This window comes from Sander vitreus, chromosome 13 (assembly GCF_031162955.1).
Source record: "Sander vitreus isolate 19-12246 chromosome 13, sanVit1, whole genome shotgun sequence".
Lineage (NCBI taxonomy): Eukaryota > Metazoa > Chordata > Actinopteri > Perciformes > Percidae > Sander > Sander vitreus.
The window spans coordinates 9,010,925-9,037,362 of record NC_135867.1 but is presented as its reverse complement, the minus strand read 5'-3'; the positions used below and the strand labels follow the sequence as shown (position 1 = coordinate 9,037,362).

The window sequence follows — 26,438 nt, the reverse complement described above, 5'->3', positions numbered from 1 at the left end:
AAAACAAAGTAACAATGTCTTTCACACAAAAGAGAGATAAGATGTTATGGGTCAATGAAATGGAAAAACAAAAACAATAAAAACGAGGAAACGGGGATAAACCAAATAAAAAAAAAAAAGTTTTTAATATACTGTTTTACGAAAAGATTGTAACTGTGAAAGAAGATGATTTTGACAACAATTTGACAACATAAATGTATTATTATAATCAGCCTTAAACATATTTGGCAAACCTAATAGAGAGCTAAATGGGGAGAAAACAGAAATACTGTGTCCTTGTGTGCACAGAGAAAAACAAAGTGCCCCTGAGAATGTCTTGTTGGCACATAGATGCAGACTGGATTGACAGTCTGAAAGGCCACGTTTCTCTCTGCCCAGCAGAGATTCCTCCATTTGTCTTCTCTAATTAATTGACAATCAGACTCCCTCTGATGTTTACACAAATATATTGAGCCATTCTAAAACTTAGTTGCTTAAAAATACCACAAACACCAAGCTGATCACACACACACACACACACACACACACACACACACACACACACACACACACACACACACACACACACACACACACACACACACACACCATGAGCACACAAATTGAAATGCGCAATCACAGACACACACACAGACAAACACACACACACTCATACACAAGCGATCTGCTGAAGCGAAGCCGTGCTGCTGGTAGTGACAGGCTGCTGCTGAACAGGTCAATTACTTTCAGTCCAAATGATAATGACATGATCAGACCATTTATTTGTGGTGTGATCCACATGGCCTCCAATCCATTATGCAGTTTCCCTGCAATTGCATTTTTGAGCGATTCATTCATTAATTCACTCCTGAAGAACTGCAGGAAGAGGAGAAATGAAAAAACACAAATGTGTTTTCTGCAGTTCAGGCAGCCACAAAATGGAGAAATGGTATGCAAAGCTGCTCTCTGCTACTCTGATTGTTTCAAATTATATGAGGAGTGAATAGTTTTGCTTGTGATGAAAAACATTTTTCTTATGGAATTTTCTGCTTCATTTAAGACAATAACCTCTGAGAGAAGTTTAAAAAACAACTCCAACATAAACACCATGAGTGTGCACCTTAACTGAGACAGCTACACAGAAAGAAATCCCCTGCTAGTACATTTACACTCCATAAAGAAAAGGTACAAAACTGAATGCACACACACATGCGGGCTACTTGGCCATGCAGATTGTTAAAACCCACACACAGGTGGTTATCTTTTCACTACTTTGTGTTCCCACACCATAGTGGCACCTTGAGATCCAAATCAAGTAATGACAACGAAACTGTTGGCGCCTCCACATGATACAAGTCTTTTGTGACCGTGCACCCCCTAAAGCTTTAAGCGTTACATAGGACCATTTGACAAACAACTACGGTACCATACGCAACCAAAGATTAACTATCAAAAATTCACATGAAACCACTAGTGTTCAAAACCAACAATGCAAACAGCACCAGAAAAAGAATCATTTATGCATAAAAGTGATTTTCTGAATACAAAATGAGTCATTTCACTCCAAAGATCCTCTGAATAATCATACATTTGAGAGTGCAATCCCCATAATGAATAGACACAGCACATCCCACAGTAAAGACTGAACACAACACCTCACATGATTATACGGGGATTCGTCACTCCAATGGGACAAAGCAGAACAATAAACATGTTTGTGTCTATTACAGAGATTACAATAGGATCCCTTGGTGGCTTTACTCATGGCACTGTCCACACACACACACACACACACACACACACACACACACACACACACACACACACACACACAGCCTACAAAAACAGCATCATACTCTCCCCTCGGGCACCAGCTCTCTTCCCTTTCCCCTCCCCTCCACCTCCTCGACCCTCTCTGCATCCTCCTCTCTCTTCCCTCGCCTCACCCAATCCCCCGAGGTGGATTAAATACAACCACACCTGTGATCATTTCTCATTTGTGAAGCCTCCAACACCAGTGGTCCAAAGGGACACCAGGTACAAGCCGACAGCATCGCAGCTGTGAATTGCTGTTTTGCTGGCTTGGGAAATGCTCTAAAACATACATAGATTAGCTGTTGTCACGCAAATACTTATCACATAAACAGGGAACGCTGGTACACAACGGAGCTCAATTAATTATGAGGCTCCATTTTCCTCGCTTGGTGAACTTTCGACAGTTTATATAGATTATATTCTTCCAGGAATATAATCGCTCATCAGAGTTCACAAATACACACAGCAAAAGTAGGTGTGAGGTGATGTAGTAATAAAACATTAATAAATAAGGGCTTTTTTGTACTTTAAAAGCTGCACTTGGCTGGATTTTATGTAAATAATCACCAGCCTGATTTTAAATTGAGGCTGCAATAGCGATTAACTTCCTGTACTTTAATAAACTGTTTCATTAGGGTTCACGGTTTCAAACATTTTGTGTATGGGGAGGGACAAAACAAAACTCAAGACCTAGGATACAAAAGTATATCCTAAACAGTAGGGGTGGGGGAAAAAAATCGATACAGCATAGTATTGCAGTGTTTTCCGTGGCAATACTGTTTCGATAAACAGATGCCAAGTATCAATCTTTTATTATATATGTGTTGGTCAGTTTGTCTGCTTGAAAATCCCATTTTGCAGCAATAAAATTGAAGTGAGATGAACAAACAGAAATGTATCTTTTTAGATAAAACAGATGTTGACAACGTTTCCTTTTGGGGACATCATTTGGAATTAGGGAAAATTTGAAGTTGGAAAAAAGGTAATAAATTGCAAATATATCGCAGAATATTGCAATATGTTTAAAATTGCAATAATATCGTATCGTGAGGCCTCTGGTGATTCCCGCCCCTACTAAACAGTAACAAGTAAGCACTCAACACAAACTACAGCAAAACTAAACTGCTATTAGCTGAGAGAGCTCATTATCATTACACACACAAAACGTTCTTACCTGTAGGGTTGGGTGTGTTCTGTCCATATTCCCCCATGTTAGGACCCACACCTGGTCATGCGACTTGTCATAGAGCATCTTAACTGGAAGTGGATCTGTTGTTACTGCCTAGAAGAGATGGACAGAGCAAGGATTTAAATGAATTGTTCTTTGATCAATTTAATATAATTGAAGTTCTGTCTCTGGTGCTAAAAAGTCACAAAAGCCCAGCTGATATTTATGTAAAGTCACAGGAACATCTCAATTACTCACACACATCACAATGAACGGTCATTAAAATATCAAAGGCATAGTGGAATCGGGCAAAATGTCCGTACGACTGTACGTCTGTAAAATGTCCTGCTCAGTACATATATCGGTCACAATTCCTTAATAACAAAACTTCAGCAATCCTAGTTAACAATAAGAAAAAAAACTGCTTTGCTTTAAACAAACTCTTTGTGCTGGCCTCAAAAATCCAATATCATTTGGCAAGGCTTGGCAACTGGGAGAACAGGTTTTGCGTCGTCGCTGGACTACCCCACCTGTAAGAGTCCTTTAGCAAGACCCCTAATGCTTTGTTTGCCTCCCACAAATATAAAAAAGAGGTAAACATCAGATGGTTTGAAAACAGATGATTTGGGGCCAACAAACTAATACATGGGAGCAAAAAACTGGACCTTGTTGAATGCAAAAAACTCATGTAAGGACTACAGATATGTAAAAGATCACAGGCCAGTTTCCCAAAATATATTTGCAAATGCTGCTTACACGCAGATTTTAAACAGTGCCATTTCACAACTTGAAAATGTATCTGCAATTTACAGTGCTTGTGCATGCTCACAAATGGTTTGCAAGTATGGTGCTTGTTTTAATTAGTTAAATGTGTTGAAAGATGTTGCAAATTTGGTGAAACAGGCCCCAGCACACTACTTAACAATCCTTTACCCAACAATGAAACATACTCAGTACTTTCAAGATGTGATAACTGCTCACCCCTAAGTAGGTGTAAATGCCAGAGAGTGAAGGAAAAAGTTGACAGCATGTGCACTTTTACAGACTTACTGGTGGAGAGCTTTTTTCGTGAGGATATCTGACACATATCAGGTGAAATAACAGAAAGAATACAGAAGAACTTGCAGAAATAGTAAAAGGAAAGAATAGAACAGGCAGACAGGAACAAAGGACAGATGTGGGGGTGGGGTGTATTCAACCTCAGGTCTGCTGCAATGTCAACAACACGGAATAACACAATCCATTACCCTGCTTCTGGCTGGGTGGACAGGGAGCTGCTGACACCCTCACCAGTGGAGCGAGACCACGAGCTCTGTGTTCAGTAATGGGAGGTCCAGCCCTCTGCTCTGCACTGGTCAGCTAAGTGTCAACTCAGCATGTGTGTATGTACAGTAAGTGGAGATGGTGGACTGCATGTCTGAATTTGCCTTTGTGTGCATTTAGCTTCCTACATGATGGGAGCAGAGGTAAAGCTGAGGTCAGGCTGCTATGCAGCAGACTGGGAGGCAATGGACTAGATTTTGTGATTAGTTACAAAGAGATTTGTGTCCACCTCTAAAGTCCAAGTTGGAATTAAGGATATATTTGTAACAAATAAATGTTGATGTGATATTAGACGATATGAGCAACCTTTAGGTTTCATAAAGGTTTTGACGAGAGTTGTGTGTTTGCTTGTTTGCAGTAAACACAAAAAGAACTGAGCAGCTATCAGGAGAAGTGGTGGCTAGAATGACGTCTTAATAGCTGGTTTGATTTTAAATCTGGTTCCTTGTTGGTAAATATACCCCATCACTTTTTTTTTTAAAGCTCAATGCGGAAAACATTTAAGCAGCAGCTTCTCGTTTTTAGCTGGTGCTGACAGTCGCTTTTTGCGATAACATCAGCTGTAGCACTGATGCTGTAAAGGCGGATGTTTAACTTTTGGTGTTGTCTAGTTAATGTGCTCTTTGCAAAGCAGACAGGTGTCTGTACTCAACCAAGCAAGATTATTTGTGAAGTAAAAGAAACATCTTTCTCTAACACCAATGAATGGACTGTGTGTTTCTGTCCCTTTGATACAGAGTAACTCAAATATATCCTTAAATTAAAAAAATACCCTGCTTTTAACTACTACTGGAAATACCTCATTCGTAAACAAAAACAGGCTAAAAAAAAACAGTATCTCACTGAATCCATGATCACATTATAATTCCTGCTGACAAAGCCTTTTGGGCTCTCTTACGTAGAGAAACAATCTAGCTCATCGTGTCACATCAATTTCAGGGGAATATAAACATTCATGCATACGATCATATCAATGATTTAAGCCCATCTACTTCTGAATCAGGACTTTGTTTTACTTTACCGACTTGCAAATGTTAAAAGCTTTATGAGATTTGATTAAGGATTTGAGAAGTTTCAGATTCAATAAAATGCTATCAAACCTCAACTCTTGTGATTGTTCATAGGTGAACTGATAAAGTAGAGCTCCATCTACAGAAACTCAACAGAAAATCCAATGTGATGTTAAAGTTTGCTTGTCAGGAGGTCCGGAACAGAAACCTCCCAGTAATAAGGGTATCACCAAAACAGAAGTAAGTACACATGGGTGCCACATATTAACAATTTCATCCTTCAGGAAACCACAATAGCTTTTTACTTCAAAGAACGCGTTTCTGAAACTGTTTGCAACAACATGCTCATTTGGGCTAAGAGGAGAAAAAAAAAAGCACAACTGAAACCTAGGTGACAACTGCATGCCGCCTTGATTTACAAAAGAAACTACCGTAGTGTGTTAAAGTGACTATATAACCAGAGGTCATTACCATCTTGCTTTCTTTTCAATTAGCCATTTGTTTTCATACCCAGTGGGAGGCTTAGCTGGCACAGGTCTGACACATCAGAGTCAAGGTTAAATCCCTTTGTTGAAAGGGATAACAAAAGGTGCCATTTACTTAATTTTATAATTCAATTTCCCCATTGATCCCCAATTACAATTTACACTCTGTTGTTATTACACACACACTCTAATGGAGAGATGTCAGAGTGCCAAGGTGCCCTTGAGCAAGGCACCGAACCGCTCAGGGCACCTCTCCAGCTACCAGTCCAGGGGGACTTGAACCAGCGACCCTCCGGTTCCCAACCCAGCTCCCTACAGACTGAGCTACTGCCACTGGCAAGTACAACAAGACAACTTTTTCGCTATAGTGAGCAAAAGCATGTATTGATAAAGAACCCAAGAGTAGTAAAGGATCGGCAATCTGTGCTTCTCTAGGATCTATATTTCTGCTTTTTTTTCTGCTAGATTAAGTTACTATTTAGGAGACATATATTGTGTTTTACACCAGCAGCAACAACACTTTCTACTTTGTTTTTAAGTTTATGAGTACAGACACTTACGTTGGGTGTATTTCTAGGAATAAATCTTGCTGCTTTAATCTCACACTTAAAGGAAAGTGTTGATCACCGTCTTTTTTGTAAATATGGCAATCTAGTGTTCATGCATACGTGTTACGCATCCTGATTACTGTGTTTGGTCACCTCTGTGAGGATAATAAATGCTTCTGACGTTACCATTACAAACATGAAAGCGATTGTTTTGTTCCTGCATTCCTTCTGTCAGTAGATAAAGTGCATTCATCGTTGTCTGCCACCTTCTCTCTTGCTTTGAAGGCTATTGCTTTGTAAAAAAAAAAATGGAGGATGCATTAACCTCCTGCACCCAAAGGGCAGGGAGGGTATTCAAGAAAGAGAGAGGGGGAGAGGCAAGCGAGCGATAGGGTGATCAAGGGAGGGAAAGCCATTTTACAGTGTTGGAGGGAGAAAGAGAGAAAAGGGGCAACTGGTGAGCCACAATACACCAAACTTTAAATGTTGTGAGAACATCTTATGTGCAAGAATACACCTATGTTTCTCCTCTTATTAGGCCACATTCTTTTCCTTTGCTTGCGATTATATTTTTGACTGAAAAAAAAAGAACTATTATAAGTCCTAGTGCATTTGGTCTGGTTTTAATTAAAACAAGTGGAGCTAATATCTCCAAGTCCATCTTGTCATTTAAAAAACAAAACTCTTAAATAAGTGACATTATTGATAAAAGTGGAGTGCTAAATAACATCACTTTTTGGGGCGCCCTGGTAGGTCATCTGGTTGAGTTTGCACCCAATGTACCAAGGCTCAGTCCTTACCACAGTGGCCCAGGTTTGAGTCTGACCCGCGGACCTTTGCTGCATGTCATCCCCCATCTCTCTCTAACCCTCTTTCCTGTCTTCATCTGTCATATGAATTAAAGGCCAAAAAGTCCCCCCCTCCGAAAAAAAATATCACTTTAAACCTTAAACTGATAACAAGGTCAAGTCACAGGTTTATAATGACAGTTTTCCCCTGCTACCTGGTGTCTCTCTCATTCTCTCTACTCAGACTTTCACTTATCTCCCCTCCCACCTCCTTCTCCTTGAGTTAGGCCTATTTCCTCTCATCCCGTACCTCAATATAAATGATGTTGACCCTGGGAAGAACCCCTGAGGGATTCAGTCTCTAAACAGCCGTTACAGGCAAGATGAATGGCGAGGCAGTGAGCACCCACCTGGGCACCATATTGTATCAGGCGCTTGAGGTGCATTTGATTTATTTTACCTTGCATGTGGTCTTCTTACATCGGTGGCAGTTCAATAGTGTGGCAAGTTAAATCGAATGCACCTCACACTGGTGATGCGGTTTGAAATGTAGCTAAACACTGGCTGCATGGATGTATATCGACTGGATATGTATACTTCGAGTTTCGAATGTATGCGTTGTGTAGAAAAACAAACTTGGACCAGTAACACAGAAGTCACATTCATGCCTCACGGTTTGTATTTTCAAATAATATGTTTCACTTTCACCAGAAAAAGACTGAGGATGAGAACCAACTGATGTGTAAACATAATCCTGTCCCAGATAAAAAGTCTGGCTGCGGTTGCAAGAGTGTAAACCTCCCAAAATCCAATAAAGAGCAGAACAGAGGCACTCATGTTACCCTAAAGTCTAGTATAGTAGCATCCATGACAAGCTTTCACAGTAAGGGAATACTACACAGTGGATGTGCACCAGCCCACTCGTCCGATACCATCGTCAAATTCGCGGATGACACAACCATCATCGGGCTTATCTCGGAGGGAGATGAGTCTGCGTATAGGGACGAGGTACAGAGGCTATCGAACTAGTGTTCAGTGAATAACCTACACTGAACACCACTAAAACAAAGGAGATGATACTGGACTTCCAGAAGAAGCGTGACAGACAAAAAATCAAGTAATCACTGCCATACTGCAATCCACTAAGCACTTGCTGCCCTTTAAATACTTTTATATTTATCTATTTCTTGTATTTCTTTGTATCTGAATATCTTTTGTCTTGTGTTTTTATGTTGTTGTTTTTTTTTTTACTTTTTTTTTTTTTGTTTTATGCGTCACCTGAGTGCCACAACTAATTTCGTTGCATTCCTATGCAAGGACAATAAAGGCTTTCTGATTCTGATGTGCCAGTTTGAGCAGAGCTTTTTCTAATGTAACCTATAATCTGATAACGCTAACATAGTTGGACAAAGATCACTGGGTATCTGCTGATACAGGGTACATAAAGAGCACTTATTTACTTACATTTTATTAAATATGTATCTACTGAAATAACAGCTGTAGCCTACTTCAACGTATTGTTCATTAGCTACTTGATAAAAAGCTCAAATGATTGATATGAATGAAAGTTTAACTAGGAGAATGAGACTCTTCAAACTGATGTGAAACAAATCAGCTAGAGTGGCGCTTCTTCCCTCAAATGATCTTTGGATGAGCATAGACACCGGCAGCAGAGAGCAATTTAAACAGACACGTGTAACGTCCTGTCATCAAGTTACTCGCGGAACTGACAGTTGATATTATTTGTCATTTTAACCAGTGAAAGCTACTTATGTCAACACTTAACTTTGCCAATATACAAAGTTTTCTACATAAGTTTCATAACATCAGTCATTAACTTAGAGATGAATAATTTCTCAGATGTTCTGGGACTTTGGTGTGTTTGACAGGCCTGATATCTGCTCCACCCACCTGCACCACCTTCTGTGCTTGAATATCGACAACCAGCAGTCGGCTCAGGAGGGGCTGCGTCACGTAGATGTACTTATCCCTGATGTTAACTGCTGAGGACCACACGCAGTGCTGAGGCGACACCCCCTCACCTTTAGGGCACATCTCCTCCTGAGAAGAACCAACAGAGAACAGAGAGGATGATTGGAGGAGGAAGAGAGCAACAGAGGGAGGAAAAGGTTGGCAAGATTTCCTGGTGTGTCATAGATCGGCAGTGTGATGCATTTTACTCTGGGCAATGATTCAAAATGTTGGGTTATCTACGTTCATTTGAATTGCATTGTGATGCTGACATCATTCTATCAGTTTACAAAATACTTTTACATGGTATGCGGGTAACAGCTGGAAGTCACAGCTTTTTTCATTATTGCTTTATCTGTTAACTATGTATTTAATTAAAGATTAATTGTTTAGTCCATACAATTCATTTCTTGTTTTGTCAAAACAACAGTCCAAAAGCCAAAGATATAAATAATAGTATAAAACTGAAAAAAAAACTACAAATCCTCACCTCTACTTACAAAAAACAATGCATCTTTCAAAATTGTTTGTTGATTAATTTTCTGTCAGTAGACTAATTTGATTACTAAATGCACTTATTGTGATATATATTTATATTGGAAAAATATTCTCATTAACGCAAGGAAAGTTTATTTGTAATGCACCTTTCAACAACAAGGCAAATCAAAGGGCTTAACATGAGACAGAAAGAAAGTCAAGACAATGTAAAGTGACATATAAATAGGATTACAAAATAGCAAAGTGAAGTAGAATATACAAATAAGATGAAAAAGAATAAGAAGAATAAAAAATACAGCGCAGCTACAGTGCAGTGCATGATATGAATAAATAGTCCCAATTACATTTAATAAAAGGTTTAAGTTTATGTGTTAAGCCTTGATTTAAAAGGACTGAACTATTGATACAATATTAATTTCAACCGTACAACGCAGTCCTACCAAAGGTGCATACAGATGTCTTTAGCACTGCATGCTTTATTCCAATAATACTGTTCTTATTGATGCTACTAATAATAGTCATAATGAGATTTTGCATCAGTTTGAAAACCACCAAATTCATAAACCACAACTCAAGTAACAAATCACAGGCCCTGCAGCCTGCCGTCTTTGCTGACAACACATTTATGCACACTCCCTCACACACACTAGGTATACTGGTGTGTTATTACCAACACAAGCACAAACACAAAAACACAAACACACAAAGGTTATGTTAGAGTTTCCACCTCCTCTCCACCTCACAAAAGTGGAGAAAGTGCTGTTTACAGCAGGAACTGGCTAACACATGGCTTATTGAGTTTGTATTGATCTCTAATACAATTACAGGGCCCTGTAAAACCCAAATCCCTCAGAGGAACAAGCAACTTTTACAATCCAAAGCCCATTGCTCTGGGAGGGGGATGTTCTCCAGTGGATTAAAAACCTCAGGGTCTGTAGTATAGACTCTATACAGTCTATTGGTTCGAGCTGTTGACTAATGGACACAAGTAATCCCATTACATTAGTAAGGTGAGGAGCCCCACTATGAGAACAGGAAGAGGAGGAAAAGGAACGATGGCCTTCATTTTGCTGGAATTTCCTTTCGCACTGAAATTCTACTGAATAACTACAGAATATAATAAGATAGATAGGAAAAAGCCTTAAGATTCTAATGGATAATTGTCCCATTGAATAACACAACACTTGGTACCCAACAGTGCTTGTTTGGATTATGGTACAACAACCTAATTAAGACCTGTTACTGAATGGGGAGGAAGATGCTCTTTGCGGTGTACCTGATGTGTCATGACTGTGTGAGTGCCTCCCCTAATGTAAAAACTAAGTGACATCATTCTGCCTTGCACATAATTTGATTTTGAAATGCATCAGCTCAGCAGTTACAAACGCTGCCATCCTGAAATGTATTTAGTAATATATGGAGGGAATTTTAAACTAAAATATAGGCTACTCTTTACCTGACATGGCCATTTTTTTATGTACTTTAATCTTGTTGAATCTATTACACCTTTAAATCACGAGAGCAAAAAAAAAAAAAAAAGACATAACGTGCACTTACATAGGTAGCAACAATCCTCTCTGTCCGCTTCATGTGTCTGCGTATCTCACATTCACTTGGCTGAAGAACAGTGATGCCCTCATCAGAAAACACATAGAACATATTTCCCACACTCAACCCTGGAAGAGAAGACAGGAAGACAGAAAAGTGTTGACAAACGTGCTTTAAAAAAAAAATCAAAAACAGCAGAAACTCCTGCTTCTATTTTATCTGACATTTGTGATGGGCAATTCAATTTTCCTGCTTGAGGACTCCTGTTAGCATGCTATCGCAGTGTGTGTGGATATGAGCAGTGTGTGAGTGTGGGAGCCTTTTTGACAATGCCTACAAAGGGCCCTGTCAGCAATATGTCCACAACATACAGTCGCAAGAAGCATCACATTAAAGGTACTGTCTGTAAGAAGAAACATTTCACGTCTTGTCATGTAAACAGATGCTAATGAGTTAGCAAGTATCAGAGTCTGATGTTGAGGCATTTGGATAAGCAACAAGCTATTACTGCTGTCAGGAATACATCACATGAGCAGAGACGATAAGCATAAGCGCAAAAACACACTTGCAGTATGCATAGACTATGATAATGATTGATTTGTCAGGCTGGTGGGACGTCAGTTTTGCACTTAACGCTGTGAAATAAACATAGTCCACCAGAGAACACACCAGAAAAACACAAAACATACTATATATGCATGCAATCCATGTATGAACACGGACACACAAACATGCACTTGCTCACACACAAAACACACTGTGCCAGATGTACGTACATTTGCGTTATCAGCGCCATGGCCAACCCGCAGAAAGTGCAAGCTGTGATACTTCAGTTTACGTCGTATTTACAAAACCTGCAGTTCATCGGGCAATCAGCGCCTTTTCTCCGCCCACTATACAGTAAATTGTGCTCCAACTGTACGGTCCAAGCAGCGCATCCGGCTTTTCAAGACCCCAAATGTGCTCTCAATCACCCCCCTTGTCTGAATGTGTGCCCGTTTGTAATTTTGCTGAGCTGCTGTTGTTGGGTTGTGTATTGTTGTGTGTTGGTCATTAGCCATGGTTGTTATTTCGGCAGTAGTGGTGGGGAAACGTATGTATTGACTAGTGCGCTGTAGCAAAGCGTTAAGTACTTGACTATGATACGGCTGAGTGCAGACTGCGGTATTCCCACTGCGGATGCTATGACTGTTTGAAATGATCCTGATGCCAATATTTGTAATGTAGCGAGGAGTTTAACAACTGCTAGAATGGAATGTGAACGCTGAGTGGGAGATTCTGTGTCATCTTTGATTTCTTCCAGTAACTGTAATATTGCATGGCTGCTTAATCTGTAACGCTTAATGATTTCGTGTTCACTCAACTGAACAAGTGTGATCCTTGTGGCAAAAATCTTTTCAGTCTCCTTGGCCTATGTCTTCGTCTTGCTCGGATTACGGCTGCCATATCACCAGGAGGCATATGCGAGGAAACCCGCTTGCGGCTGGTTTACACCTGCTGTTAAGAGGCGGTGAATTTTCACCGCAAAATAGAGTCGCGCTTTCACGGGCTGTTTTCGTACATACCGCGGAATACATAATTAGGCACACTTTATGCTTCCCCTCCCATCTCTTTATGGGAAACTCCAACTTTCCCCTTGACCCTCCCGTTAATGCATATGCATGACACGGAAAAGCGCAATTTGCCATTTACAGTCCCCGCGACAAGCAGTCTGCGCTTTTACCTCAGTGTGGCCTGTTTGTACACACCTCGCCATTCTTTTACGCGCACGTTGCGAAACATATACGCCTGAAGTGGGCGCAAAAGCGTTAGTACATCTGGCCCACTGTGTTAATGATGCAACCCAGAGTGCTGATGAGTGCTCACAAATAATTGTAGTGCTTACACTGTATTTTAAACCACGCTGTTATCTTTTGGTTCTGTGGTAAACCTAATGTGGTGATGCTATATATTTAAAACATTGTGTTTGTATTGCACTCTAAACCACAGCAGGTTTCCCAGTGCAGTAGTACAACTGTACTTGTGGCCGTGCTGATGTGGTTATAATATAGGTATATATAGTATAAAGACAGGATGGATTTGTATACTGCTGAAAACCACAATGTTGTTTTCCTTGTAGCCACCACACTGGGTTTGGGGTATTATCTGCAAAATGCATAAAATTCACGCTTCTTTGTAAGTGTTTACTCCCCAGGTGATCTAACAAACAGATTAGAAAGCACTCCAGCAAAAGGATGAAACACCTTGGGCATGCATGGAAGAAAGCAAGATTTTTAAATTAAAGTTTTGCTGGGGAGAAAACAACTTTGTGATTCTTCTAGACAGTACCGCAAACATCTTGGAAAGTGTAGTAATCCAGCTACAAGCCCTGAAGAGCTACATAACATGCCCCCATTTCCTTATTCACAAGAGCACAAAAGCGTTTTGAGTAATGTAATGTATTACCTTCTTCTCTCCACAGAATGTTTGCAACTGCAGATTTAGCCATCGAGCAATAGAAAGGAAAAAGGGGAGGGGCGGAGGGGGGTGAAACAGGGGTAAAACATTAAATCACCTTGTGAAAAAAAGATAAATATCTTTCAAGAAACAGAAGGGGTGATTTCTCTCATGCCATGCCAAGACAAAACTAAACATAAACAGCTACAAAGTGTTCCTCACTGCTGTTGACAGGAGCATATTTACTCCTAAATCAAGAGATCACTCAGAAGTCATTGATTATTCTGTTTAATTTCAAAAAGGCTCTTCCTAGGTGGCAATAGTTAACTCTTCACAATGATGCAATCCAATGAAACCACCAAATATCAAAGAAACATAAAATATGTGATTTTAGTGCTTGTCCCCCCGCTATAAAATATGGCATAAAATGAGCAACTGTGCTGCCTGACTTTCATTTTTGGTTCTGAACTGCCCACCTCAGTTGGGATGGGACAATATCAAGCTGATATTGTGTTCTCTGATCTCAGCATTACCATAAAAGAGTTATGTCTTTGTGTAACTTACATCACTTAAATACTGCTTACAATTGTGTCTAACAGGCAGCCATGCCATTAGGATTTACGCAAGCATACAAAATCTCTTTCTGCAAACAGAGGTATTTTTGGCATAATCTTTGACAGAGATTTTTGTCAAACCTTGTACAGTAAAAGTTGAAATTTGACAATGACTTACGGGTCTTCTTGGCCGAGTCTTCAACAAACAGAGAGGAAATATCCTCGTCCACTCCCACCTCGTTCTTGGCAATGCAGGTATAGGCTCCGGTGTCCTCGTACCGGACGCTGCCAAGAAAGAGCTCACTACCATTTGCTGTAGCAAGAGAGGAAACAAAAGGAAAGTTTGTTGTTGCTGAATTATTTTAAATCTTTATGGAGTACACTACATATACATTTGGAAAAAATGCATTAATAATACAAAGCTTCCCAACAACCATTTCTGCCGTGGATTCTTCCAGACTCTAGACGGTTGACTCCGTCAGTTTAGTTAGTTTGAGTGAAACTTATTATCACCCTCAGATGCACACAAACTATCTGGACTAGACTAACTGAAAATTATATTGCTCTTTTTGATAAGAAAGGTAAACATGAAAACAAAAAACATTCAGCTTTAGAGTTGTTTGAATTTTACTCTTTTGATGTTTAGTTTAACTAAAAACCTAAATATAGCTACCCAAATATATACATTCAAATGTGCTTTAATACTTGATCTCTGGTGTGATAAAATGCTGTTGAACCCCAGTCATGTATGTGTGTAGGAGTAATCTGACAGAAACTGCAAAAATTATGCCAAACTGTGTTTGTACTGTATATCCATATGTATGCCACACACAAAACAACAACAAATGTTCAGAACAAAACCAAGCAATATAAAAAGCTTGTGTGGATATGTTATAAACGTCTGAGAAAGTAAACAACGGTAAGGGCAAACGCACATATATCATTTGTATATCATTTTCATACATCAGTTTTGCTTAAGGTACATTTCAGATTTGTTTTTGGTGCAAATAATGCTTAATCTTGTGTCATTAAGTCAATGATGGAGTACTCGAGTCCTGGACTCGGACTCGAGAATCTAGTCTCTGGACTCGTGACTCGCGGACTGATGACTTCGGACTCAAGAATATATAAAATCGGACTTGAGCATTCAGACGTTGGATGAAGTTTCTGACTAAATAAGTTATAAAAATTGTATATAAGATGTTACACTTTTCCTGTTTCGGGCTCCAAGACTGGCCGGGAAGCAGCTGGGGAGATGTTCCATCCAGAGCTGATGTTCTTTTGGGGGTAACACCCTTTACTTCACCGACAGTATCAACAAAAGATGAAGCCACCATGTCTTGAGAAGCTTCTTGTTTATTGTTAACTGTTAACTCACTTTACATCGTCTTTGGGATCACTTTTTTTTTTTCCTCTCGCTTTTTTCCTCACAGCCACACATTACCAGTCAGACCCCGCTAACGCTCGCTCTCCTTGCTTGACAAGACACTCACTGACATCACTCACTTAACGCTGCATTCTCACTCTTACTTTCACTACTCTCGTAACAAAGGAATTGATATTGATATATGCAACCGTAGTGCATGATTCGCAGGCGCCCTACTACACATTCACATTTGGAAAATGCAGAGATGCGCCCCAGATCGTGAAGTTTGCCTACACAGATTTTACATCCAATGCTGGAAAGAGCACCGCTAAATGTTGTTTAGAAAAAAGTCAGTAAATAAACTCCCTTTGCAATCGTGACAGTGGTGTCATTTTTGTTTAATGTAGACCCTCTTTTAATAGTATATTAGCTCTTTAAAGGTGCCAGAGTGGAGAAACGTAGGCAGTCTTGGAATTCAACGCAGACTGACGACTCGACTCGGAATCGATCACTGGGGACTCGAAACTCGATTCGGACTCTACAGTTGGTGACTCGACTACAACACTGCATTAAGTTTCAACATCTTTTACTTCAACATTACAATTAATACTTTAAATGTCTTACATTCTACTTCAATAGCCTAGCTTCACACATATTTACCCCACATACTATTCAATGCTGCATTGTTTGCCTCAAGTGGCAGCTGCAAGTGACAGAAGATGGAAGTGACAGGTGATGTTGGATGTTAAAACACAGAGGTTATCGTCGGAGGCAGACTCTCTGATGTTTGCAGCAGCATCAAGTTCTGTGATGTACAGCTGCACTCTGATCCTTCCTGCACTGTATGGAGCTCTACATTGAACAACACACACTCTACAGCATGGGGGAAGTGAATGATGTTGGGTGTCACTGTGGTGCTCTAACAGGCCATGTTGTGCAAGGACATAAAAGAAAGCTTCAGATTGTATCCCTTTCTGTACATCTCTTGAAGTATCAATAGCAGCTAAGAACTTCTAGAACATTCACACTCTGCCACACTCAGTCTCTCCATCCTGTTGAATTTCTTCTTTCCTACCTGTTAAAACTTTAAGCCAACATACTGTAATTGCTTGTCGTCCTGCAGGAACAATATTTATCAAACAGCAATAAAGCCGAAGCTTGGAAAAAACAACAACAGGTTGTTCCCATTTTTATGTTTAAAATTATCTCTAACTTCTAATTTATGACTACTGGGTTGTAAAATAACAAGACTTTAAAGGAGTTGACGCAAAGCTCACATTAGTGTCTTTTGGATTCTGATAATAATTCTCTTTTATCAGGGAAAAGTGTGAAATGCTTTCAAGTGAAAAGTGCCTTAAAGCAGGTCTTCACAGAATGAGACACCACTTTAATTACTTCTAATTCATAATTATGTTCTGATCAATTCTTATTAAAAACCACTGAATCAACCACTCATTAAATTAGCTTTTTTATCCTTATTTTTGCAAGATTGTAGCAGTTTGTGATGACAGGGATTTTCAATATGTGTTTCCCCTAAATGAGGACTTCAAGGCTGCGTCTCATTTCTCTGTCTTAACCTTACCCCTACCCCTTAGTTTTGCTCGCTCACGTGAGAGTAAGTGCTGTCCCAATACTCATTTTGGTCGAGGGGTAGGGCTAAGGGGAAGGGCTATATACCCCTTAACGCCAAGCAAGGACGCAAGCTTACTTGAAAAGCAAGGGGTATCCAGATTCATTGCGCAACAAGGAAAATGGCTGCCAGGTCGACCAGAGAGACCCATAAATGTAAGTATTTTTGGCTTAAAGAATTGATTTAAAAATTATGACGGTCTTGTTTTGTGCTCTACACAGTTCTGTACATATATATTTGCAACCATATTTGTAATTGAAACGTTTTTAAAAATCGCTAGCTTGTTATGCTAACGCTAAAGTTAACGTTAGCTACATTGCTTATTTGCACAACAGTCCCGCATTTCTCTGCCTTGAATGAACTCCATGTCTACAGTGTTAACTAAACTCCATTAGCAGCGAATTTCGTTTGATATCAGTGTATAACACTACTTGCTTTGGAGACATCGATACATGCTTTACATATACCGTCCTGTATCACACAGGGATGCCAGAGGAAACCCAGCAGTTGATCCACTTTCTGGGCTGAAAACGAGCAGAAGTTTCTGCGGGACTGTTGTAGCCATTCATTATTGTATTGGTACTGTATTATTGTAAACGTGTAATTCATTCCTGTTCATGCAACTGTACATTGTTGTTGGTTATGATACAGGACACTAATGAAAGAAATGGGGTATGGGGGGAAAGGTTACTGGCCAACAGGCATCAGACTGGGATCTGGAATTTCAGAATAGCTGTAGTTTTTTGTTTGTTTGTGGTCTTGTGTGTCTTTTTTTTGTTTTATACATTTGAGTGCCTTTCTTATATGTGTGTGACATGTAAGTTATGGTTCTAATAATTGTAATAGTTGTAATAATGTTTACTTTATTGGGCAATAAAGACAGCTTTTTGTTAACAAAGAAAGTGTTTCTGAACATCAATGACATTCAAAACAGTGATAACTGAAACAGATATACAACACACCATGCAGTGTGTATACAAATATTTATTGCAAACAGACCTAAGTATGTATGATGATGTAACCAAGTGGCGTCTCATTTCATAGGGGTATGTTTTCACCCCTACCCCTTACCACTCGTTTTTGAGGGGCCAAGGGCTAGGGGTAAACTAAGGGGTAGGGGTAAGACAGAGAAATGGGATTCAGCCTAAATCTTAACTCCTATCCTAACTCCTATCCATGGGCTTATTACTGCAAGGGCAAATGTAGCATGTGCCTGTGCCCAGGAGTCAATGGGGTTATAATCAATATTTGCATATTAACAATGGATCACAAGACATTGCATGTGAAAAGGATTAAACCAACAGGTAATTTACTTTCATTTAAAACTATGCAGTTTGTCATAGCGCTACAACGGTTTATAGCATCTTTCAGCTAATTGTTTTAGTTTTTCGGCCTGCAACTGTTTGGTTCACACTCACCATTGTTTTTGGCTGGAAAGCTTTGTGGACACACTGTAGACTACCTGCTTTACACCAAACTAAGACAGATTTAGCAACTAGCAACTTTAGCAACTAGCAACTAGTTAACAGCTACAGTGAAGAGCCAGATATTTCCAGATATCGTCATATCAACTTAGAAGATGATAATATGTCAGTGTTGCGTTTACAGCTTGCTTACACTGCCCCCAAGTGAAAAAAAATCTATTATTGCATTCAACATTAAAAAACATCCTGAGCAGCTAAAATACAGACAGGATCAAAGTGATTTGACTTTTACATTATTTGATACATGGTGTGTGTAGGTTATTGGACCCTGTGCTATTGTGCGCCCAATTCCTTTGTGCTGGCAGAGACTGCTCACCGCACCCTGGGGCCATAGTCATAACAATCCGTCTATGATCCTATTTGACATGTTGTAAGTTGCTTTCATGACACTTCAGATGTTTTCCTCTGTGGGCTACTAAACCAGTCAAAATGCATTTAGCTGACAGTTTTCACTCAACACAGCCACAAACGTAGCTTGCAGCCACCCAATGCCCTTGATTGAGGGATTTGATTGTAGTGATAAGGAAAATGTGTTGAGCCTTCTTCCCACAATGCATCTGGGTCAGAAAAATGATCTATAATGTCACATGTCAAGGTACTGTATCCCTGTAGCTGTGTTAAGAGGTTTGTTCTATGACAATCTAAACAACAGGGAATATCAAGCAGAGAACAGGCTTGAGTGGTTTAAGCACCGTGGACAGCTTCAGAACACAGTTTCATTCACTTAGCAAAAAAAAGCAGTTTCTCCTTTTACCGTTCAACTGTGGATTACAATCAATACTTCTTACTGTTAATACTTAAAACTGTCAGTGTGTGGTTCAAATTTTACAGAAGCCAAATATGAGAAAGAGGCAACACTTTTACAGTGTCTTTATTACACTGACATTACATGTGAATGAAAATGATGAAGCATGGCTAGATAAAAATGGTAACTACTTAATCTACTTTTGTCTTTTCACTTAACTAAATGTTTTTAATAAAGCGCAAATAACTGTAAATAGGACTCCTGCCCCTTGCCATTGCCCAAATTAGTTGGTAAATCTGAAACCGTAGCCTCTGTAGTGTTTATGTGTTGGTGAACCTTGCAGAACCTCCCATGTTTGAGTGTCTGAGGGTTGATAACAGGCTATTACTACAGGTAATGACCCATACACAGCCAATAAACTCTTCCTTAATGAGAACTAGGCCATAAAAAGAAAAGTCATGCTCCACTCTGCTCCTTCTTTCTTAAAAAACCTTCTAGACAGGATAAGTAGCTGCCATCTCCTCACACACAGTACATTTCATTTTATTTTCTTAATCTCCCTTTTCATTCACTTCTAAAGAATAACATTTATTTTGTCAAAGTGCAAAAAAAAAAAAGGTTGCAGTCTGCAATCTTGGTTTTATCACCTTGGAATGGAAAGCACAACAAAACATTACAGCTGAGGTTTTAATAAAAAATTAGTGAGTTTGCGTGGCCGGGTTGGCTCAATGGGTAGAGAAGGCACACATATACTTTGAGGTTTATGTCTCGATGCAGAGGTCCAGGGTTCGAATCCGAGCTGTGATGTTTTCCTGCATGTCTTCCCCCCTCTCTCTCCCCTTTCTCATCTAGCTGTCCTGTCCTGTCAATTAAAGGCATAAAAGCTCAAAAAAAATATTCTTAAAAAAAAATATGACTTTGAAAGAACGTGTTTTTCATTGTCCACATGCTTTGTCTTGGTTTAAAAAGGTTCCCTGCTGTGCTGGCATACTGCAGTGCTGTTGATACATAACACTGCAATTGAAAAACACTGCGCCAACGAGATGTAACATACAGTATTTGCTATACTATGCTGACAACACCCAAAATAATGAAAAACTCCTCACCTATTAGAGAGAGCTGTTTGGAGGATCTGGGCAGCAGGTCCATGCCATTCTTCAGCCAGAGGAGTTTGGGATTTGGGATGCCGTCAGCGTGGCAGTGGAGACTGGCAGATACGCCGGGCTCCTGGGCCTGCGTCTCTGGATAGACCAGGATCACTGGAGGGACTGGATGCACAAACACAAACAAAACCGAAGACACAAAGAGGAGAGGGGCGAGTGAAAACCTAATTATACACTGTTTCATGGTAACTCCTGGGGGGATATAGCACAAACACCCACACATGCAGTGGGCAGAGAGGAATTTGTCTCACCACAGCATGGAATATATTCACACATAACAAAAATCAAAGAGCTCTGGGGCTGCTTTATTACAGCTCGAGACGAGTCCTGCATGAAATAGATGTTGGACATATCTACCACTTACCACCTCCTCTGGGGAGAAGACCGCAAATTAATGTGAAGGAATCGAAGGGGGAAAATGAAGTATGAGGTAATAGTTTACAGGAACAGGTAAGATGTCATTTTCTGGTTTCGATTGCTTGGCAGCCCCTCCCTTCAGGAGTTCAATCACATCTCGCATTTAATTTACAACCTTCCCCCTAAACCGTAATACATATTAATGTTGCATCTGTTGCTAGCTACCTACTTATTTTAGTTTTTCCTAATGTTTCTCTTTCACCTTATTATTTAGGTTTATTCTATTTTTAAGTACTATCAGTGGTGGAATTTGAGTGGAGTGTATTTACTCAAGTACTGCCCTTGAATACAATTAAGAGGTACTCTTACTTTCCTTAAGTATTTCCATTTCATCTTACTTTATACTTCTACTCTCTACTTTTCACAGATATATTTCTTTTTACTCCATAAAATACAGCTATATTTATGGGTTAACGTTAAAATCATGTTAAGCTCATAGAATATATATTGTTAAAGATAATCAGAATTAGAATACTTTATTGATCCCCTCAGGGAAATTATTTAGTTGCAGTTGCGCACAGTCAAATTCAAGGTAAAATAAGAGTAAGAAAAGTCAATAAGTTACAAAAAAGTAACAATGGTTTCCAACCTGTATGACCTCCTCTTACAAACAGCAGCTGGGGGCCTTATCAGGTTTCAGATGTCTGAGTTGTAAGCAGTTTCACCAAAGGTCTCTTTCCCCTGTAAACTTCTCACATGCTTTCAGAACTGTTTGAGGCTCAAAGAGTTTAAGTTATCCAATATTTCACACAGAAGCAAAGATTAGAGAAAAGTCAAAAACATGAAAACAAATTTGTGTACCAGTACTTACTTTTTCTTCTTTCTTTTCCCATTAAACATCTCACGACCTCCCAGATTTAGAATATTTGGAGGGGGTTGACCCCTATGTTTGGAACCACTGGACCAAACTACCTTACTGTATAGTAGTTAAAACTAACTCCACCTCCACAAGCTACAATAGATACAGATAATACTTTTGCACTTTTACTTAAATATGCTTTTGAATTCAGGACATCTACTTATAGTGGAGTATTTACCTCATACACACACATTAGTAAAAAATAAATAAAAATAAACCTGTCTCCTCATCCTACGCCCACACAAGTACTTCTACTCGCACCTACAGTATGCCTCACCTTCGGCCTGTCTGTATTGTAATCTGTGTTCTGTCAAGTCTGTTATTTTTCTGTCTTTTTTCTATCAAAACAGTACAGCAACTCTTCTTTTCTTCCATTTTTTAATAAGTACATACTAGAGAGAAACATTCTTAAACAGCATTGATACCATCATCTAGGGTATGATAATACCATAAAAAGAGTACTAGACTGTGACTATGGGTACTGCAGTGCTGTCATTTCTCTCATAAGCATGTTATGCTATAAGCAGTGTGTTATCCCTTTAATACAACAATGCAAACCGTCCACTTAGTTTAATGTGGCACTTGGCTCCCTTCCATTCCACCTTATCGCACCTTGTCCTATCTCGCTTGAAATACCTTGAATCCCCCACACAAACATTTGGTAATTACCCTCTCCTGATAACTTGCCCTTCAGGACCCGAGTCTGTCTCCATGACTCCCTTCCAATCGACCCCTCTCCCTCTTTAGTTAAAGGTCTAAAATTCAGCTGCATTTCTTTTCAATTAGCATCTTAGAAAAACAAAACAATCGCACCTATTTTCTCTATTAAAAAAGATTTAATTGACTACATTATCCTCCTCCTTTGAGACATAAGCGCAGATATTAGGAAGGATGTAGCTGCTGCTGTCTTTGAATTGTTAAGTTACAGGTAGGGAGGGGCTTCTACAGTACCTCCCTGAATGTTTTTGGAGACATGCCTAGTAATAACTCTCAAGTCTAAAGTTAGGGGAGAGGAAGACCAAAATCAGTGTGAGTGTAGTTTTCAGATGTATTTTAGCTTAAGTAGCTCGTCCCCACTGTATTTTATCAAGTGAATGTGCTGCATGCACGCATATTTAGTTTACAGCCTCAGGTATGAGAGTTGTGATCCTGTGAGCGTTGTGTATGAACACCGCAGTTACATCCATTTTCTTTACATGTGGGGAACCTTATCATTTTTACAACCAACTTCTCATATACTAAAGCATAGCTTCATTGTAGAGGAACATCTAAAAATCAAAATGGAGAAACTGTATAATAATAATAATAAAGCAAGTGCTGAATTGATTAATCAATTAGTTGATTGACAGAATAAATGAATCTGCAACCATTTTGATAACCGAATAAAAACAGATTTCCAAGCAAAAATGCTCAAGCTTCACTGGTTCGAGCTTTTCAAATGTGAGAATTTGATGCTTTTCGTTGTCATATAAAAACTTAGAACAAAAAGTATGGAAATTTGTGTTTGGTGGATTATTTTTCTGTGGTAACAATGCTTTTTGGCAATAAATCTTATACCGTTGGAAAGCCTGTTTGGTTCCCTTTCAAATGGTGCCCCATTGTGGGATGAGCTGCTGCTCATCCCACAAATGCATGTTCCTGTGGAACTAAACAGGATTTCCAACGGTAGAAATTAATCAACCAAACACAAATTTCCTTACTTTTTGTGCTAAGTTTATAATAGTTTACTTAATATCTTTGTTTTTTTTTAGTGTTGGCCAAACAAAACTAGTCTTTTTAAGATTTAAGACATCAACTCAATATAATGGGCATTTTAAAAAACGTATATATTATATAGACAAAAATAATAATCAATTATTCAGGAAAATATTGGGAAAGTAATAAAGTAAAAGTAAACCCGACTAATCAAAGACTCACATTCAACTCTCATAATCATATGAGTTAAGACACAATGCAATATTGCATCTGCTACTAATTGTAAACCAGCATTTTGTTTACTTACTTTCTATGTTAATGTTCATACAATGCATTAACAATGCAGCTCATTTGACAGACCCAGTAAAGGGCCATTCACATTGTACGCGGCATGCGCTGCGCTCGCCACTAGGTTGTCCTATTCCCAACTATATTTGTTGTGCTTGCCGCCGGGCTCAGCACAAATTTACGTCATACATGTGCCAATATTTGAATGCACGTCACGTTTGCGTCCGGTGTTTACATCAGATGTGCAGTACATGCAACACTGTGGATACACAGTAGTGATTTGGTGGAGATGATGTTTCTGTCTTTGAAACAAAAGAAAGCCTTAGCACTTGTCCTGGTTGTGAGGAGAAGACGGAGGAAGGCAGCAGGAAGAAGGGTGTGGGTGCACGAGACCCTCAGGTCCAGAGAGCAGTTGGGGGAATTCCGGCTGGTGAAGGAGCGCCGCATTCACTGTGACCGGTTCCAGGGGTACTTTCGGCTCAACAGGGAGCAATTTGACAGTCTGCTGACGAGAGTCGGGCCTACGATTTCCCGGATGCGAACAACATTCCGAAAGCCCATTTCTACAACGGAGCGTCTGGCTATTTGTCTCTCCCTGACGTGTGGCTCCAGAAAAGACAGTATGGAAAAGTACTTCCAAGTCTGCCCCTGCACCACTTTTTTGTCTATTTTCCTTTATGTACCTGTCCCTTAGGTTCTTACACCTTTTCTTACACTCCTCCTCTAAATAGATGATGACGTGTGGATTATTTTCATTTCTAAATAAAATGTTGCATTTCAACACTGTGTCATTGCATGTTTATATACTTAAGTAAGAGGTCTGCAGTCAGTGCAGTTGGGTATAATAAAGCTAAGATATGAGCCTACATTCATCATTCATTCTCTGGAAAACACTTTGTTTAATGCATATGTGCAATTAATTCCTCCAAAACTGGAGCTTACACATTTGGAAATGGGTAGTTATTCTGTGTAAAGGCCATATACCTACCTATATACCTATATGTGAACTTCAATGAAAATGAACATGACTTGTGTCAATCAGTCCAAACATATTTTACATCATGTAAACATACAAATACAATATTATTATTGTGTAATAACAACCGAGTGTAAATTGTAATTTCCCCATTGGGGATCAATAAAGAGTATACATTATAATTTTTTTTATAAAAAAATACAAATATATCCTACAAATACTTGTATGGAGCTGTATAATCAACTTGGTATTTGGTTTTCGCAGCTCACAACAGTAGGCTACAGTTCTTCTCAGTTGCTTTGGCGCATTTCTCAGATCAGAGATGACAATAATGTGTAACTTTGTCACATAGGGAATAGTGCTCCCTTTCATGTGCATTGTTCATTAGACTATACTTACAGAGTGAACTGTTAAATATGGACAACAACACAAAGCAGTTTCACTATCTTGGTATAAACAATGGCGTAAGGACTTGTCAGTTTGATTCATTGGTATACATACTTGCTTTGGACACAAACAAAAGATTTCCAGCAAGATACATGATTTTTCAGGTCAGTCACTATGCGGTGCAGTTTACACCAATTGTTTTTAAGAAATGCACTGTTGTGCAAATGCAGTTATGATTTGACAAATGCACCAAAGTAACTGAGAAAAAATGTAACATAGGATTGTATTTCAGTGGAGACATATATGTTGATTTCACATAGCTAAAACAAACCTGAATGATTTAAATTAAGAGGCTACAATAATCTACATAGCTGGCATGCCTATTATGGTGAAATATGCTTCCACAGCATAGTTTTGCGTCCGAGGTCTCTGTACGACCTCAAACTTGTTTCGTCGCCTATACAGCTCTGGGAGATCGCTGACGGCCAAAATCAACCTCTCGTCCATGTTCTGTTTGTGGATCCACGTGTATTCTGTGTTTTTGTTGTTGTTTTTTTTCAGACACTTGAATGCACGGCACGCGCAAGAGCGGCCAGTCGCAAAATTCCGCTTGCAGTGGCAGACCAGTTCTTGCGCGCGCAAGCCATTGACAATAATGGGTTACATAGCGCAGCGCTGCCGTTTGCGCGTACAATGTGAATGGCCCTTCAGTCATTTCACTGCATGAAGGGTAACATATAATAGCTGAAGAACTGTAGTAGGGATAGACCGATTATCGATTAAAAGTGCACTACTTTGGCTCCGCTACAGCTTGTGTCTATCCCTCTGCTGACATAATGTCTCACAACACTATCTGACTATCTTTTACTGTGTATTAGGTGGAAAGTTGCTAATTTAATAAATAATTGCTTAAAGCATTTGAACAAAGTTTTGTGTTGGAGTTTGTAACATTCCAAAACCTTAATTTTGACTTAAAGACTTTTTTATTGTAAATGCATTTTGGTTCCAAATATCGGTTATCGGTTTCATTAACTACTAATAATGGGTATTGGCCTTGAAAAACCAATATCGGCACCCCTAATCTGTAGTGGTCGAGGAGCCCATTTGATCCATTTGTTTTGGTTGCTCTTTGTCTTCGAAAAAGTCTCCCAGGAAGTCTCAGAGAAGCTAAATTCAAACTCTTCTGTGTATTCTTAATGTGATGACCTTTTATTTTGTGGTTTGTACACTGTCTTTTACTTATCTGTTGTTTTGTCTGTGTTGCTTTTTTTCTTCTCTTTTCTCCCTGCTGTAAACAACTTTGTA

The 26,438-nt window shown here is 39.4% G+C and overlaps 1 protein-coding gene across 1 annotated transcript in view; it reads right to left on the bottom strand.

Moving 5' to 3' along the window:
* fstl4 (follistatin-like 4) overlaps positions 1–26,438 on the bottom strand; it is a 206,017-nt gene that overhangs the window by 6,798 nt on the left and 172,781 nt on the right. The window contains exons 8-13 of the mRNA XM_078266348.1: positions 20,455–20,616; positions 14,302–14,436; positions 13,579–13,605; positions 11,143–11,261; positions 9,028–9,177; positions 2,969–3,076 (exon numbers count right to left, since the gene is read on the bottom strand). Of these exons, the coding sequence (XP_078122474.1) occupies positions 2,969–3,076; positions 9,028–9,177; positions 11,143–11,261; positions 13,579–13,605; positions 14,302–14,436; positions 20,455–20,616 (701 nt within the window). The remainder of the gene's footprint in view (positions 1–2,968; positions 3,077–9,027; positions 9,178–11,142; positions 11,262–13,578; positions 13,606–14,301; positions 14,437–20,454; positions 20,617–26,438) is intronic.